The 15,400-nt window shown below is 36.3% G+C and overlaps 1 protein-coding gene across 1 annotated transcript; it reads left to right on the top strand.

The window, feature by feature from the left end:
* The first annotated feature begins 3,934 nt into the window (after positions 1–3,934).
* Positions 3,935–12,631, top strand: LOC121391053 (INO80 complex subunit B-like). The gene is made up of 9 exons (XM_041522812.1): positions 3,935–4,024; positions 5,137–5,323; positions 6,809–6,894; positions 7,488–7,660; positions 9,414–9,465; positions 9,611–9,711; positions 10,111–10,167; positions 10,826–10,944; positions 11,844–12,631. The coding sequence occupies exons 1-9, from the start codon at positions 3,973–3,975 to the stop codon at positions 11,992–11,994; spliced, it is 978 nt and encodes a 325-aa protein (XP_041378746.1). The 5' UTR covers positions 3,935–3,972; the 3' UTR covers positions 11,995–12,631.
* The last annotated feature ends 2,769 nt before the right edge of the window (positions 12,632–15,400 follow it).

Here is a 15,400-nt window from a genome sequence, read left to right as displayed (position 1 = left end):
TTCTCAAACGGACATTACAGTTTATAAATAGCAACGGCCAATGTTACAAATCACATAGTTTTAGAATAGGAGCGGCAACGGAGGCGGCGGCAAGGGGTGTACCCGAGGAAACCATCAAGCTGTGGGGCCGTTGGCGTTCAGGGGCTTACAAAAGGTATATTCGGTTTTCCACATAAGTAATTTATCAATGTAAATTTATTGATTGTAGGTAGGCATGAAGTGTGGATTATAGGATCGTCAATTGTACATTGGGCGGGAATCCAGGCGCAAACCAGACCAGGTGGAGGTAACCTAGGGTTACAACAGGCGGGTATATGCATAAAATGGTATGGGAATAGGGGAATGCGGTGGTCGCAGTTGGATCAGTTTATCTTGGGCAAGTTGCAACATCAAACCCCACCTAATTCCATGATCTTGCAACTGGGGTCCAATGATATGGTTACGGTAAAAAACAGGGTCCTTATCCAGGAGATTACTTGTTCAGTTTTGAGACTGAGGTCACTACTTCCCTCTGTAAGGATCATTTGGTCGAATATGTTGCCGCGCCTCTACTGGCATGGAGCGGAACATCCAAAGCAGGTGGACAAAGCTCGGAAAAGGGTAAACGGTGCAGTAAAAGCACTGGTCCTTGCAGAGGGGGGGGGCAGTGATTGGGCACCCCGCTGTGACCGTAAAAGAGTTGGAGTTGTTCAGGAATGATGGAGTGCATCTGTCGAGCAAAGGAAATGGGGTGTACCTGGATGGAATGCGGGGTGCCGTGAAAGCGTTGCTCTTGGGAGGGGGAAAGGTTTTTCCATAACTGAGCTATTGCGGGTATGGGTGGAGTGGATATAGACTCACTCCTGTGGCGGGACCCTCGGGGGACAGCTACAGAGCTAAGGTTCATCTGGCCCAGGGTTAGGTCCTACCTACTGGACAGTAGGGGGACAGGTCAATATAAAGGATTCACTCGAGACTGCCTGAGGGATCCGCTCCACCTTCGGGGCCGAAGGGGAGTTTTTCAGCCCACCTACGATTGCCGAGGGGGCAGGTTAATTAGATACGCTCGACCTTTGGGGCCGAAGGCGAGTTTAGCCCACCTACGTTTGCCGAGGGGGCAGGTTAATTAGGGGGGGCAGTTAACAGATTGGGAACCTTGGCTCGCTGACTTGCCACATACTCTCTAGTGAGGGCAGTCAGTATGTCCCCAGGGGGTTCTGTTATAGGTAATAGCTGCGGCCAGGGTTTATCCAAAACATTAAGGGGTTTGGGGGGGTGGTTTTCACCTGTACATAAAGTAAATATGAGGGCAAGTAATATGTAGTAGGTAACATGTATATAAAATTGAAGTCTGTAATAAATATGTAATATGATTCCTTCGTGTTGTGTATTTTATCTCGACATTAATACAAGGTGACAATAGCCGTGCTCCCATTGTGTTCAACACGATACTTGGCCAAGCGGCCAAGCTCGTGCAGCACAGCCCCAAGGGGGGGGAGGGGGGGAGGGGAGGGGGGGGGAGAGAGAAACCTCAACGTTTGAAAAACACAACCGCATTCTGCGCTTTCTCTCGAGTGCTCCAGATAATGTTTAGATCTGTTGAGTATTTCACTCCCTGTTTTGAAATTAATTGAGTGAAATTGAAAAAACAACAACTTAAACATGATAAGCTAACACATCAGCCTAACATATAAATCATTAAATGTATTTCGAGTAAACAGTATAAATACTTATATTGAAATTTATGAACGTTTTCGTTTATCGGTTACACAACATGCACATAACTTGTAGGTTTTGCCGGTAACCTAAGTTCCATCATGTTTTTTTTTTGTTATAAAATACGCAGATACGCAGCTTATCAGGAGCACTGACTGATCCAGGGGTTTCAAAATGATTTGTGCATTTAAAAACCAAAACCTTAGAATTTTTGTTACCATCTGCATGTAAATAATGACACAACAGGCAGTGCAAAATTAGTATTTCAGTGGTTGGCAAAGTTTCTGAAAATTTGGTAAATTATCTTGATTTGAACATATCTGATCGCAATTTTTCATTTAACTTTAAAAACACTTCTGGATTTTTTAAAATTAAAATCAATGTTTTAAACTTACAAGGCCAGACTAGATTTTGTGTATCAAAATGTAGTTCGTACTTTACGAAATGTTTTAGAATCTGTACCAATCATAGGACTGCTAATGTCCTGGTACCGTTCTGTCATTTTGTGGGCAATGAACAAACCTGTCAAATTAAATACAAAACATTTCTTATCATGTGAGCGCAAAATAATAGGTCAAATAAATTTATTTTACATCAACAGAATTTATTCAATTCTTTTATCAAATGTAATATCAGATACAGATGAAGAGAGACGGCATTGGCCCAATATCGGCCTGTGAACAGTACTTCTACTGGATCAGTATTGAATAATGATAAATAGCCAGCATTGATCCCATATCGGCCAAATGTACATCCCAATACTGGGCCAGTATTGAGCCAATACTGGAAAACTAATGGACCAATACACCGCCGATGAACTAGAATTGTTTTTTGGTTTTTTGTTCTTGTTTTTTGGGGGGTTTTACGGTTATATGGCGTCGGACATATGTTGTTGGTTTTGGGGTTGTTGTTTTTTTAACTTTATTACCCCAAATCACTGGCAATGTCAAGGTTGGGGTGCCTTGAGTCCGATGAACTAGAATTGATTGGCCCGGTACTGTTGATGATATTGGCCCAATGTAACTGCATATATTGGGCCAATACCGCATTAGTGTACAGTGCCAATACCAACCAATACTGGGAAACTGTAATGGACCAATACCCCGCCGATGAGCAAGAATTTATTGAGCCAGTACTCAGCTACTGGTTGACGATATTGGCCCAACGGAACTGGATTTATTGGTCCAGTATCGGGCCAATACTGCAATGTTGATTGGGTTATAACCATTCATTTGCTAAATTTATAACACAATTTCAAGACAGCAGAACCGATGTATTCGTTTTCCAAAAAATATTATCTGTTAACACTGGTTCTTACGAACTCCATTTTGTAATTTGCTTTAAAATATTTAAACTAATTTTTATAAATTTTATAAGAACATGTTTAGTTAAACGATACGTTTTGATAAAACACTGAAAAGTTTTGTTTCATAAAATTCTGGCTGTAAGCTATACGGTATACTACTAACGTTTCACTCACTGAAACAGGTTATGAAGTTAACTATTTTTACATCTGATGCGAAAAACTTTGCTACATAGCAGCCATTTCAGTGCTCATTTGAAGCGAAAATATACTAATAAAAAGTAGCTATTTGTGTAACAAACATATTGGATGTCAAACATGGTAATTCATACTCGTAGTCATCAGAGGAAACCCGCTACAGTTGTCCTAATGCAGCAAGGAATCTTTTATATGCACTTCCCCACAGACAGGAAAGCACATACCACGACCTTCGACCAGTTGTGGTGCACTGGTTGGAACGAGAAAAAACTCAATCGGCTGAATGGATAGGCCTACACACACTAGTGACACAGAGGCACGCCTGTAATATGTTTTTTCCCACAACAGAAACAATTTACCCTGCATTAAATAGTATGTTTTAATCATCGGGGAGGGGGGCGGTCATGCTCCCCTGGAAAATATTTTTTAAAACGAAAATTCGCTTGAAGCAGGGGGTCAACTCCAACCCCACCCCATCCCCCACCCTACTCTCCCTGCACACGCGCTTGTTATGTCCCGTCCAAAATTCTCCCCGCATTAATTGTTTGCAGAGTGATCAAACAAATTGAAGTATGACCATTTTTATTATGATAAGAATCGCCAGTTATATATTATAATAGACATGGTAGAATATCAAGAAATACTGTAGCAAGTATTTAAACCTCCGCTGCTTCCGCTAGTACTTCGACTATGGTGGTCTGGAAAGTTTATGAGATAAGGGAGATAACTATTAAAACATCCGCTTAGATGCGATTTGTTTTGTAAGTATTTTGGATATGGGGAAAAAATCGGAAATCCAAGGAAGTACCGATTATGACAGTGTTTTGGGTGATGTATTTTTAAGAATTCCTTTTTAGTGTTTTAATCAAAGTATAAAGTTAACAAATGTACCAGTATCCAAGAAAATAACATTAATTTTATGTCATTTGTTGGCATTTTTAAAACATACAAAATAACATCATCATGATCTAGTTCATAAAAATAAACTCGAATGTAAATGCACATTGACATTTACAATGTGCATTTACATTCGAGTTTATTTTTATGAACTACATCATGATCATGCTTAAAATGAAGTGACATGGACACATGTCCTACATGTTAGCCCAAGTATTTTGCCATTTGAGATCTAGACAGACATTTGGACAGTAGTAATTGCTGTAACAAAAACAAGAGATTGTTTCCTACCACTGAGCAGGAAAGAATGAATGAATGAATGAATGTTTAACGACACCCCAGCACGTAAAATACATCGGCTATTGGGTGTCAAACTATGGTAATGCAAACAAATAAATTATAAGGTGATGATCAACATCCATATAAAAATTCAAGATTTAAACAAAAACACAGTGTAAAGAACCGTGCAAAAACACAAATATCACAGATAGATATTGACTTTTATTCAAAATTTCAATTTACAAGTGCTGTATTGGCCATTCTCAAAGAGAATGTTACACCCCTGCACCACGGTGAGCTTACAGCACGCTCAGGGGAGCAGGAAAGATCCTTTCTCTAATATAACAATAATTCTGTTTGACATATGATTAAATTCCTTTACAATTACACTGATAATTTTCAAGTTCGTTGATAACATATTTTTACATATTAATTACTATATAAATACACACATCACAGGAAGTATTTTGACAGTACCCCCTTTCAACAATGTTTCAGTTAAATATATTATCAGGGCTAGCTCGATCTGGCACTAGCCATATTTACCAATTGCGAATTTTGAAAGCAGTTGGCGAATTTTATTTTCATTTGGCGAAATAATTTTATGTAATAATTAAAATTTAAAAAATAATAATGCTTGATTTCTGCAATTTTTTAAAGTTTAATAGACAATTTGGCGAAATATTTTGCTCACCCAAAGCATACAGTATGTAGGTGTGATGAATAATGAAGAACTTGTTATATTTTATTTTATTATCATACAGAATCCCCAAGCAGCAGTCACAAGAAACACAAAAAGCACAAGAAAAAGCACAAAAGACGACGGGAACTTGCAGAAAGTATCAGTTTTACCTCGCCTAGTTCCAGCCATCCTAGTAGCGGCAGTACAACCCCGAAACCAGCCATCAAGCTTAAGTTGAAGATCGGCACAGAAACACTAGGAACAAAAAGGTACATTTTGGAGTGACACTGTGTTATCTGCCAGTCTTGATTTTGCAGTGACACTGTGTTATCTGCCAGTCTGTTGATTTTGCAGTGACACCGTGTTATCTGCCAGTCTGTAGATTTTGCAGTGCCACCGTGTTATCTGCCAGTCTGTTGATTTTGCAGTAACACCGTGTTATCTGCCAGTCTGTTGATTTTGCAGTGACACTGTATTATCTTCCACACTTAGTTACTACAGGCCTTTGAGAATTGAAACTGGCCTCGGTGGCGTTGTGGCAGGCTATCAGTCTACAGGCTGGTAGGTACTGGGTTTGGATCCCAGTCGAGGCATGGGATTTTTACTCCAGATACCGACTCCAAACCCTGAGTGAGTGCTCCGCAAGGCTCAGTGGGTAGATGTAAACCACTTGCACCGACCAGTGATCCATAACTGGTTCAACAAAGGCCATGGTTTGTGCTATCCTGCCTGTGGGAAGCGCAAATAAAAGATCCCTTGCTGCTAATCGGAAGAGTAGCCCATGTAGTGGCGACAGCGGGTTTCCTCTCAAAATCTGTGTGGTTCTTAACCATATGTCTGACGCCATATAACCGTAAATAAAATGTGTTGAGTGCGTCGTTAAATAAAATGAAATGTTTTGAGAATTGAAAGTTTGTGTAACCCAAATATGGGTTATGTTTTTTTTTTTATCAAGTAACCCATTTCATTTTGGATAACACGTTAAAAATATATCATGTGAACAGTGACAAATAGTGTAAAATATTTATAATGTCTTTTCTTTCTTTTTTTGTCAAGAACAAAACATTTATAATGCAAACTAGACTTGCACAAACAGTGCACAAGTGAAACAATTGTTCAGAGGCCTGTACTGTGTTACTCAGTTGGCAATTTATTTAATATTATTCATTGCGGGGTGTCATGAATTCAATCATTCATTTATATCACAATGAGAATTACATACATGTAATAATATGAAGTTATACACAGGGCTTGAACTTAAGAATTTTTGTCACCTACAGCAATATTTTAAAAACATTGCCATGGGTAAAACGGTTGACTGATGGCAATTTTGAGCCTGCCTACAGCAGTGTTTTTTCAAAGTGACTTTTGCAGCAAATCAACATGACCAAACGGTTATTTTTCTCTATGTAGACATATTTTAAAACCACAAATGTTAAATACTAGCAAATAATATACACCAGGTATATACAGTTTGCTATCATTGAGGAGCTTTATCAACAGCAAAAATGTTTAACCAGTGGCAGAAAAGTGCCGTCAGTGACTCTCCCGACCTACAGCAATTTATATGGCAGTTGCCAATAGTACTATCATTAAGTTTGATTCCTGTATACATCATGTATAAGTAACATATTTACACATATTTTCATTATTAGAACAAATAACTAAAACACAACACTAAAACAATATTTTATCAAATAAAAAATAAATGTATTAATTGGTGATTATGAATTGTGTAGTTTTTTTCTTTCCAGTTTTTCTACAGATGGTAGTTCAGTGTCAGCTCTTGGCATTTTGTCGCCCGATGAACCACTGGTCAACATCGATGATATTTGGGAAGGTTAGTAAGTTGATTAGTAATTTAGAAACAGTCACTTTATTTGATTTGCTATCACACAAAAATATGATTGTGAAGTAATTTGTTTTCTGTGGTTTTCACCTCATTTCCATGCTACAGATCTATAAAATGTGGCAGTTCTGATGACTTGGTGGTTTCATCTCTCTTCTGTTAATTACTAGAACATCCAGTTATTGAATTTACATGTAAATAGATGATAATAGCAATTGATGTTGACAGATTTTTTATTACATAAATAGATTAATGAAAATTGATATTGACAGGTTGTTTATTGCATATCTACTCTAAATAGGATTTAGGTTTTGCTGAATACCTGAAGAGGAGAATGATGTGCATTATAATGCTTCTGTGCAATAATTTAGTTTCCTGACATTCATTACATTTGGGTATTACTCAACTTATATTCAGTTACTTTTGTAGTGATATTAAAATAATTAGTTCCTAAGATATGTTGTGTTATCTTCATTAAGTCACAATTATTATTTCACTGCTTGTAAAGTAAACAGGGTCTACGTAACAATCCGTTGCACCGTTGATATATGTTGGCCAAACTTTATTGTGTTTTATGTGTACAGATGAAAAAGATACAGACGATAAGGACAAAGACTTGGAGAAGATAAAAAAGCCCGGCGGTGATGAAACGTCAGATGAAGAGCAGGCCTGGCTCAATGCTCTGGAGTCAGGAGAACTAGACGAGTTTGAAGAAAAACAGAAGCAGAAAGATCCAACCTTGCTAACGAAAAGACAGGTTTGTTATCATATCGGTACAACCACATTGTCATCAGAAGATGAAAGCAGTGGGGATGGGGACAGATTTTGATCATTCAATGGAGGTGGGGCAGGCGTTTACTGGGTTGGAGCAGAGCCACACTGATGCCTATGAAGCTTGCTGACTAAAAGACAGGACCCATATTCACAAAACATTGTAAGCCTAGTTTTACACGTAAATGTAAATCTACGACTGAAGAGCTATTCACGAAACAACGAAAACTTAAGTTACGTGTAAAGTTCGACGTAAATATAAATGTGCCTCCGGTTACAACCAACGCTGCACGTAAGTCGTGTACATATAATAAATCAAGCACGATTGCCATTATTTACTATTATTTACGAAAACTGGCAGCATTTCCAATAATTGAAACAGTTTGCGAGGGCGAACACCCACAGATTTAACCTATTTTTGTTGGTGATCGAACGGATGTTTTCGACTCGGCCAATTTCTCCCGAGTTATCTTTTCCTTTTTAAGAAATATCCTCAAGTTCGTACCAAAACGTGGATCATCACCAATACCAAAATGTCATGGTTCGCCGTTCACGATGTTATTATTAGCAGATGACAAACGAAATTGCGTTTTGCGCATTTGTTATTTACCCGGTAGCCATCGTTTCTAAAGTTTTTTTTTTTTAATTTCTCTGGTGAAAGTGTTAAATCATAGATTTATGTCCAACTAAGTTACGTTTACATTTACGACCGTCTTTGAGAATATGGTGCTTCTTGCACGTAAATGTAAATCTATGGCAGATGTAAGTGCTAGTCTTAGACATAAATTTACACCTTTTTGTGAATATGGGTCCAGGTCTTTTATCATGGGTCTTCAACATGGCTATTGAGCTAATGGAAAGAAAAATTTATAGGTTTTTTTTACTACTGTAATTATTTACAAAGAGTATGGCTAAAAGTGTTGACAGATAAAACTTTACCTTCTAGGATGAATGCAAACATGAAAGCAGAGAAAGGGAACATGTTAAAAACAAATTTTATCTTCTTCAAAATGGTTTCTTAAGGTAGTACCGGTAATGAACTGTAATAAACTTGATATATTTTTAGTAAACTTTGTCAACTCTTAGTTCGTTACTTTCTCCCACTGTCCTGTACAGACAGCCCAAATAGTTGAGGTGTATGCCCAGGATAGTGTGCTTGAACCTTAATTGGATATAAACAAGGAAATAAGTACTAGTATATATAAACAAATAATTATTTCCTATTTCAACCTACAATGTATGTGTTGAAGAAAATATTACTAATGTGTCTAACCCAGATATAGTGCCAGATTGGACAGAGTTTATCATACTGTTTTACATGTTTACATGTTGAAGAAAATATTACTAGGGTGTCTAACCCAGATATAGTGCCAGATTGGACAGAGTTTATCATACTGTTTTACATGTTTACATGTTGAAGAAGATATTACTAGAATGTCTAACCCAGATATAGTGCCAGATTGGACAGAGTTTATAATACTGGTTTACATGGGTTATGTGGTCTTAACGGTTAGTTTCTTTTCTTTTCTTTTTTTTCATAGATAAATTATGATCACATTTGATTAAAAATTACCATATTGATGGACATCTTGTTTTGGCTAAGTTGTCACATGTTGAGATGGAGAGAGTTAGTTATTAATATTTGTACATAAAATAAACATATATACATATATTTTCGTTCATGTGTTATAAATAAGTAAATGTAAAAAGTAAAATGATTTCCTCATTTGTTTTTACAGCGAGCACTTTTGCATGGTAGACAAGATCATGAGTTACTGCAGTTGCCCTCAGGTACTATTCCATTTTTCACTTAAATATAGTTTTTGAATGTCATGTGGTTACTTCTGTTGTAGTAACAGTTAATTAATTTACATTTATTCAGTTAATAGTAAATTGTTTGAAGATCTTCATACTGTATGTTACTGTTTTCTGTCAGGTTACAAAAATGTTCAGCTCACAGAAGAACAGGTGGAGAAACGGCAGCAACGTGCTAAAAAACGACGGCAACAGGCTCAGGAAAAGCGAGAGAAGGACAAGGTTGGTTAAATTCTTAAAAGATAACTAAAAAATATCTGGACTAACATATAGCTATAAAAAAAAGTGTCCATCTTTGTGGGTAGGTAAAGTTTTCTTAAACATGATGAGCAAGATGAAACTTGAGGGAGGGGGTGCATTTTCCAGACTAAAATTTGTATATAAGATCACAAACTGGCATAAACCACTATGTCAGATGAATGACATAGACCTGTAATCTTTATTCAAAGTTTAAATACTGTTAAATTTGTCAGTTTTTCGTAATTGTAATCTGAACATATTACTCATTCCTGTTTAGCGACAGTAAAAAGTCAACAGAAATGGCTTTGCATTTATATGGCTTTATATAAATTACTAGTATTGTTTTAATGCTCAGGAAATAATTGTTGTGATTTATTTCAGAAACAAACACTTGATAGACTTCTAAAGAAGCAGGATTCAAAGCAGAAAGGACCAAAGGTATAAGCAGAATTTTACAGCCAGGAAAATGCATTATTGACAAGATGTGCATAACTTGAAATGAACACCGGAATCGATTCTATATAATTAAGTCAGTCAGATTCAATTTGAATTTTACTGCCAATTCTAGTTCGTCACAGTTAGTAGATTTAACCATAGTCAACAATATTCCATGTCCAAGTAACCTTTCATCTGACCAGCCCAAACATGGCTTGTATAAATATTCTAAAACCTAGATGCACTTGAAATGATTTCACAGACAAAGGGTCACCAGGACGTGAAATGCTGGCTAAGGTTAGATGTTGCCAACATAGATCAGTCAGATAATTTACATCCTAAATATAAGATAAATTTAAAATTAACTTTTTTTTTGCATAAGTGCAGTAAAAAAAAACATTTTTAAATCCCTTTGATTTGATCCACGTCTCCCTCTTCCCACCCACCATAGCTTGCACCACTTAGATATTGTTCTTACAGATCTGCTTCATTCATAATCAGATAGTTTTACTTTATTTCAGCTGCTTTTCTTTTTCTACCTAATACATGTATGTCCAAGTCATTATTTAGTGTGTTTAGCAGTTTACATGGTTAAGTGTTTTAAGAATTTGGCAAGTATTTTGTGTTTTGTATCATACAAAAAGGTTTTTTATTGTTTCAGGGTCGAGGTTCTCGGCGAGTTAACTTCCCTCGAGTTCGATACATTAATAAAGTGGATGGCATCAGCATATCAATGCCGCCTGGTTTCCAGTTCCCCTTTGCAGCACAAACACAAAAAATGTAAGCAGAAAGTGCAAAGTCTATTTCTACACTAACATTTTGATATAAAAGTTAGGTATTTGATAATAATGTAACCCTCACTCAGTGGAAGTTGAATAAAAAGCCAACACTTCTATGTGGGTCCTACAGAAGTTATTCTGTTGCCTTCAGGAAAAAACCTAAAATACATAATTAAAACACTGTTTACATTCTATTCACATTGGTACACAATAAAAACATGTTTTTTTCAACGCGTTGTCACATATATATTGCTACATGTGACACATAAGACCGTAACAAAAGTGGTAATTAATAAAAAAAAACAAGTCGCTTACCAGAACATCTGGTTTCAGCTTACGCTGAACCCACAGCAGTCTAATGATAACTTTATATATCAATATAACGACTGCAATCGGTTAATAGTTTTAACAAATATTCTTGTACGTGTGTGTACTTTGAAATTTCGAGATAGAATGCCCAGGGTGTGGTTAATTTGGTGGGGGAAAAAATGGGATTTTTATTAGCATGTATTTCTACCTGTCATGTGTCAATGTCTTCAGTCAAGCGTAACATGTCATTAACTTCACGTGTAACTGACAACACCCAACTTCCCAAAATAGTAACAATGCTGACCAATCCATAAACTGACCAGACCATTAAGAATATGATGTAGCCAGTCGTAACACTTAATTAATAATTAAAGTGTAAAACCTGTAATAAAGTGAAATGTATGTTTATTAATATACAGACTTTAATATGGTGAATTCATAATAGTGCAATCATACTATAATATAGGATTATTATCATTATTATAACTTGTACAAAACAACCCCTGGTTACAATAAAAAAAAATTAAAATTCACAAATTCTTTTTATTTTCGAGAGAGCGTGTTGAACAGTTTTATTTTTTTCTGTTTTAGCCCACCAAAGACGCAGATGTGTGGATTGATGGGATGCAAGAATCCTAAGAAGTACAACTGTTCAAAGACTGGTGTTCCACTTTGTAGTTTAAGCTGCTATAAGAAAAACCTCTCACTACATCCACATTTGACTTACGTCAGCGTGACGTAGTGCACAGTATTGGTTCGGGAACAGTGCGGAGAGGTCTTAGCTCTTCTGCAGCTAGCACCGTCTGTTCTGGTGCTTCTGTCTTGGGATGTCATTCTCAATGAATGATTCATGAATGATTTATCAAACACAGACATACAGTGTCTTGAAGATTCAAACATGGACATACAGTGTGTTAAAAATGAAGATTCTGGTATGCAAGATGTTGAAAACTAAGAAAGGCATTTCAAATATCGTAATGAATATACAAGGTCTTAAACAGGTCTTAAAAATACAGTTAGGAGGTATAAGATCTTTCACAAATAGATGTCCCAGTATGCAGACCGTTTACATCAGTGAAAATTGTATATATTTGTACTAAGAAGCTTTTCCTAGAACTTAGATTGAGATGAAAAGATATTACAGTTTGGTGAAATGTGCGAGAACTCTTTTTGAGTACGATGGTTTCACAGGTATAAAGTCCGATATAATGTATTGTGAATATGGAGTCGTTAGACTGTTGCAGTCCGTGTCAAGTAAAAGCATGAACAGACTGGCATTTTATACATTTCAGTTATTTTATAATAATGAATTATTTTTTTTTTTAAATTGTTATCATTATTACACTACAATATATAGCCATGTAATTGGCCAAGCCAGAGCATCGAGTGTTTGTTTATTTATTCATAAAACTATTGACAACTCCACTTACCATTGCAACAAAAATATGTGTTAACAACTAGCAATTTTCAAGTTTTAAACAATAGAAAATTATATAAAAAGGGGATATTAATGCATTATGTACACAATTTTTCACGCAAAATCTGGCATTTTTAACACCCTCCATGTAACATTTTGTCTTTTGTAAGGCTGAAACCACCCTCTTTAACATTAAGTAACGCTTGTCCACATACCCTCTCCATTCTCTTTTCCTAATGACTGACTTCATTTTATGAACCTTATTTGATTTTCTCTTTTTAATTTTCTTCGTAGCTTTGGTAATAAATACTTGATAAAATAATCATCTGTTGGCAAACGAAATGGTCATGGTTGGTTGCATTTTTGTTTTGAATAAAAGTAAGACATTATTTTGAAAACATTGCATAACTAGTGACAAACATCCCCTTGCTCCTTCTCAGGGTATAATCTAGGCCATTTTTTTCGGGTCCCTTTTTGGTAAATTGGGGAAAAAATACTGTGTTAAACAGGGAAAGGGGGATTTTCCACAATATGAAGGATATCAGTATTTTGATCAAATTGGTGTTTGTTTTGAACATGTTGTGGACAAGTTATATTTTAATTTAAACTAATGTATCATACTACTTGGGAAGTTGTTAATATACTCTAATATTATGTAATTAATACATTAAAAAGTCATTGATAAATTATTTACGTGCTTTATTGCTTAAACCTTTAGCTAGCAGGCATATAATGAAGAACTCTGTTGAATGTGATGAGTTTAAGAACTGTTTAATTAATGGGGTTTTTTTTTTTTTTTTTGTATAACTTGTGACCTCATTATCAGAAATGTCCAGAAAAGTTTATATCATACAGGTAATTATATATGTATCTCCATTAAAAATCAAATTTTTTGTCTTTCACTTTTAACACAAATCCTTGCACTATCACATCTCATTCTTCTACTCCAAACTCCCAGCCTTCAATGGACAATCTCGGGGCGGGATGTAGCCCAGTGGTCAGGTACCCACTCCATGCGTGGTTGGTCTGGGATCAATCCACGTTGGTGGGCCCATTGGGCTATTTCTCGTTCCAGCTGTGATATGTACTACCGTGTCTGTGGGATGGTGCATATAAAGATCCCTTTCTGCTAATCAAAAAGAGTAGCCCATGAAGTGGCAACAGCATGTTTTCTTTCTCATATCTATGTGGTCCTTAACCATATGTCTGACGCCATATAACCATAAAATAAAAATGTGTTGAGTGCGTCATTAAATAAAACATTTCCATCCTGCCTTCAATGGACAATCTCATCAGTTGATCCAGTAACACATTGTTGAGCCTACACCTCAACCTATTTTTAATCCGTTTGGATAGGTTTCCTGCAGAATCTTGTCTTTCACAATGCTGTGTAAAAGTTCTCTTATCCCATAAACTTGGTTATTTTCTGAATCTGCTTCAGTGTGTTGTCTCTTTCTCCCCTTGTCCATTGTTGTTACTGTCTGAGATTGGAATGTTTTCCTCATCATAAACATTTGGTGCTTGAAAGAGTTGAACTCGGATGGAAGTCTGGTTTCATCAACAATTGGCATCTGTGATTTTATGTGGCCTTGGAACTTGTCTGTCTTTTTTTTCCTATAGATGCTTGCCAGTAGACTGATGTCTTCCTGGAACAAGAAGCATATAATAAAATAGAATGCAATAAATATTTAGATTACTTCTTGCAAGTTGACAAATTGTTCCAGCTTTGTTATATAAAACAAAATATTTGGGGGGTTTTAATATTATCACAGACATAAAAATCAATGTAGTAAAAAATGGGTTAAATCTTTACTGTCATAGTGATATATCTATTAATGAATACCTACCTTACCATAGTCCTGGAATTTGCAAAATGTCTCCTGACTGTTACATATATCAATGAATACATACCTTGCCATAGTCCTGGAGCTACAAGATGTCTGCTGGCATATTTCGTGGATTCATGACTCCCAATGCCACAGCTACATCTGATCAATCAAATGCTCCCTTGATTTTATCATCAAAGCAGAGATGAAAGGTCGGATAGTTGTGTCCACAAATGTGTTTAAGGTGAAGAGGGATCCTTTGTCCTTTCTCCTGGCAGATTTCCAGATATTTCTAGACTTTAGAGAAATGTTCTCCTTCGTCAAGGTTTCTAGAAAGTTCCTCCAGCTCGCTGATAGTAGTGTTTGTCCGTGTCTGAATTTGTGTGAAATCTTCATCTCTTGACTGAAGGACAAGGCAAAGATGACAGATTGTTGTCAAAATGTCACAAAGAGCTATTGTCATGACAATATTTTCCTCTCTTAGCAGCTGCATTTTGACTCCCAACATCTCGGGCTCTTTCTTCTTTGCATAGATTTGGTCAAGATTTGGAAAGCCCACATTCAACTGTGTTTCACCATTTATCTCCTGCATATTCTTCAGCTCTGCATTCTTTTGAGCACTATAGCAAAACAATTGCTAATAAATAAAGAAACTCAACAAGAATCTACTTCCAGTACATGTTCAAACTTGGGAAGCAAGTGTTTGAGACAGAGGGCAAGTTTATGATTTGAACAGTTTATATACATTGAAAATGGAGATTCATGGCGAAATCTTCATTGAAGCCCTGTTTTTTGGCCTGACATTGTGCTGCAACCATCAAAAGCTGTGAATTAAACCTTTTCTATTTCAGTGTGTTTAGATTCTAAAAACTTTTTGATGTATTCCATTAGTGATATTGCATCTG

This window comes from Gigantopelta aegis, chromosome 3, assembly GCF_016097555.1.
Source record: "Gigantopelta aegis isolate Gae_Host chromosome 3, Gae_host_genome, whole genome shotgun sequence".
Taxonomy (NCBI): Eukaryota; Metazoa; Mollusca; class Gastropoda; order Neomphalida; family Peltospiridae; genus Gigantopelta; species Gigantopelta aegis.
This window is presented reverse-complemented; position numbering and strand designations above follow the sequence as displayed.

Bases quoted from the DNA above. Each gene is read 5' to 3' on its own strand.
- LOC121391053 (XM_041522812.1), top strand. From the start codon at position 3,973: ATGGGGAAAAAATCGGAAATCCAAGGAAGTACCGATTATGACAGTGTT. The intron at 9,466-9,610 runs GTACTATTCCAT...GTTTTCTGTCAG, and splicing joins GTTACTGCAGTTGCCCTCAG to GTTACAAAAATGTTCAGCTC. The intron at 9,712-10,110 runs GTTGGTTAAATT...GATTTATTTCAG, and splicing joins AAAAGCGAGAGAAGGACAAG to AAACAAACACTTGATAGACT.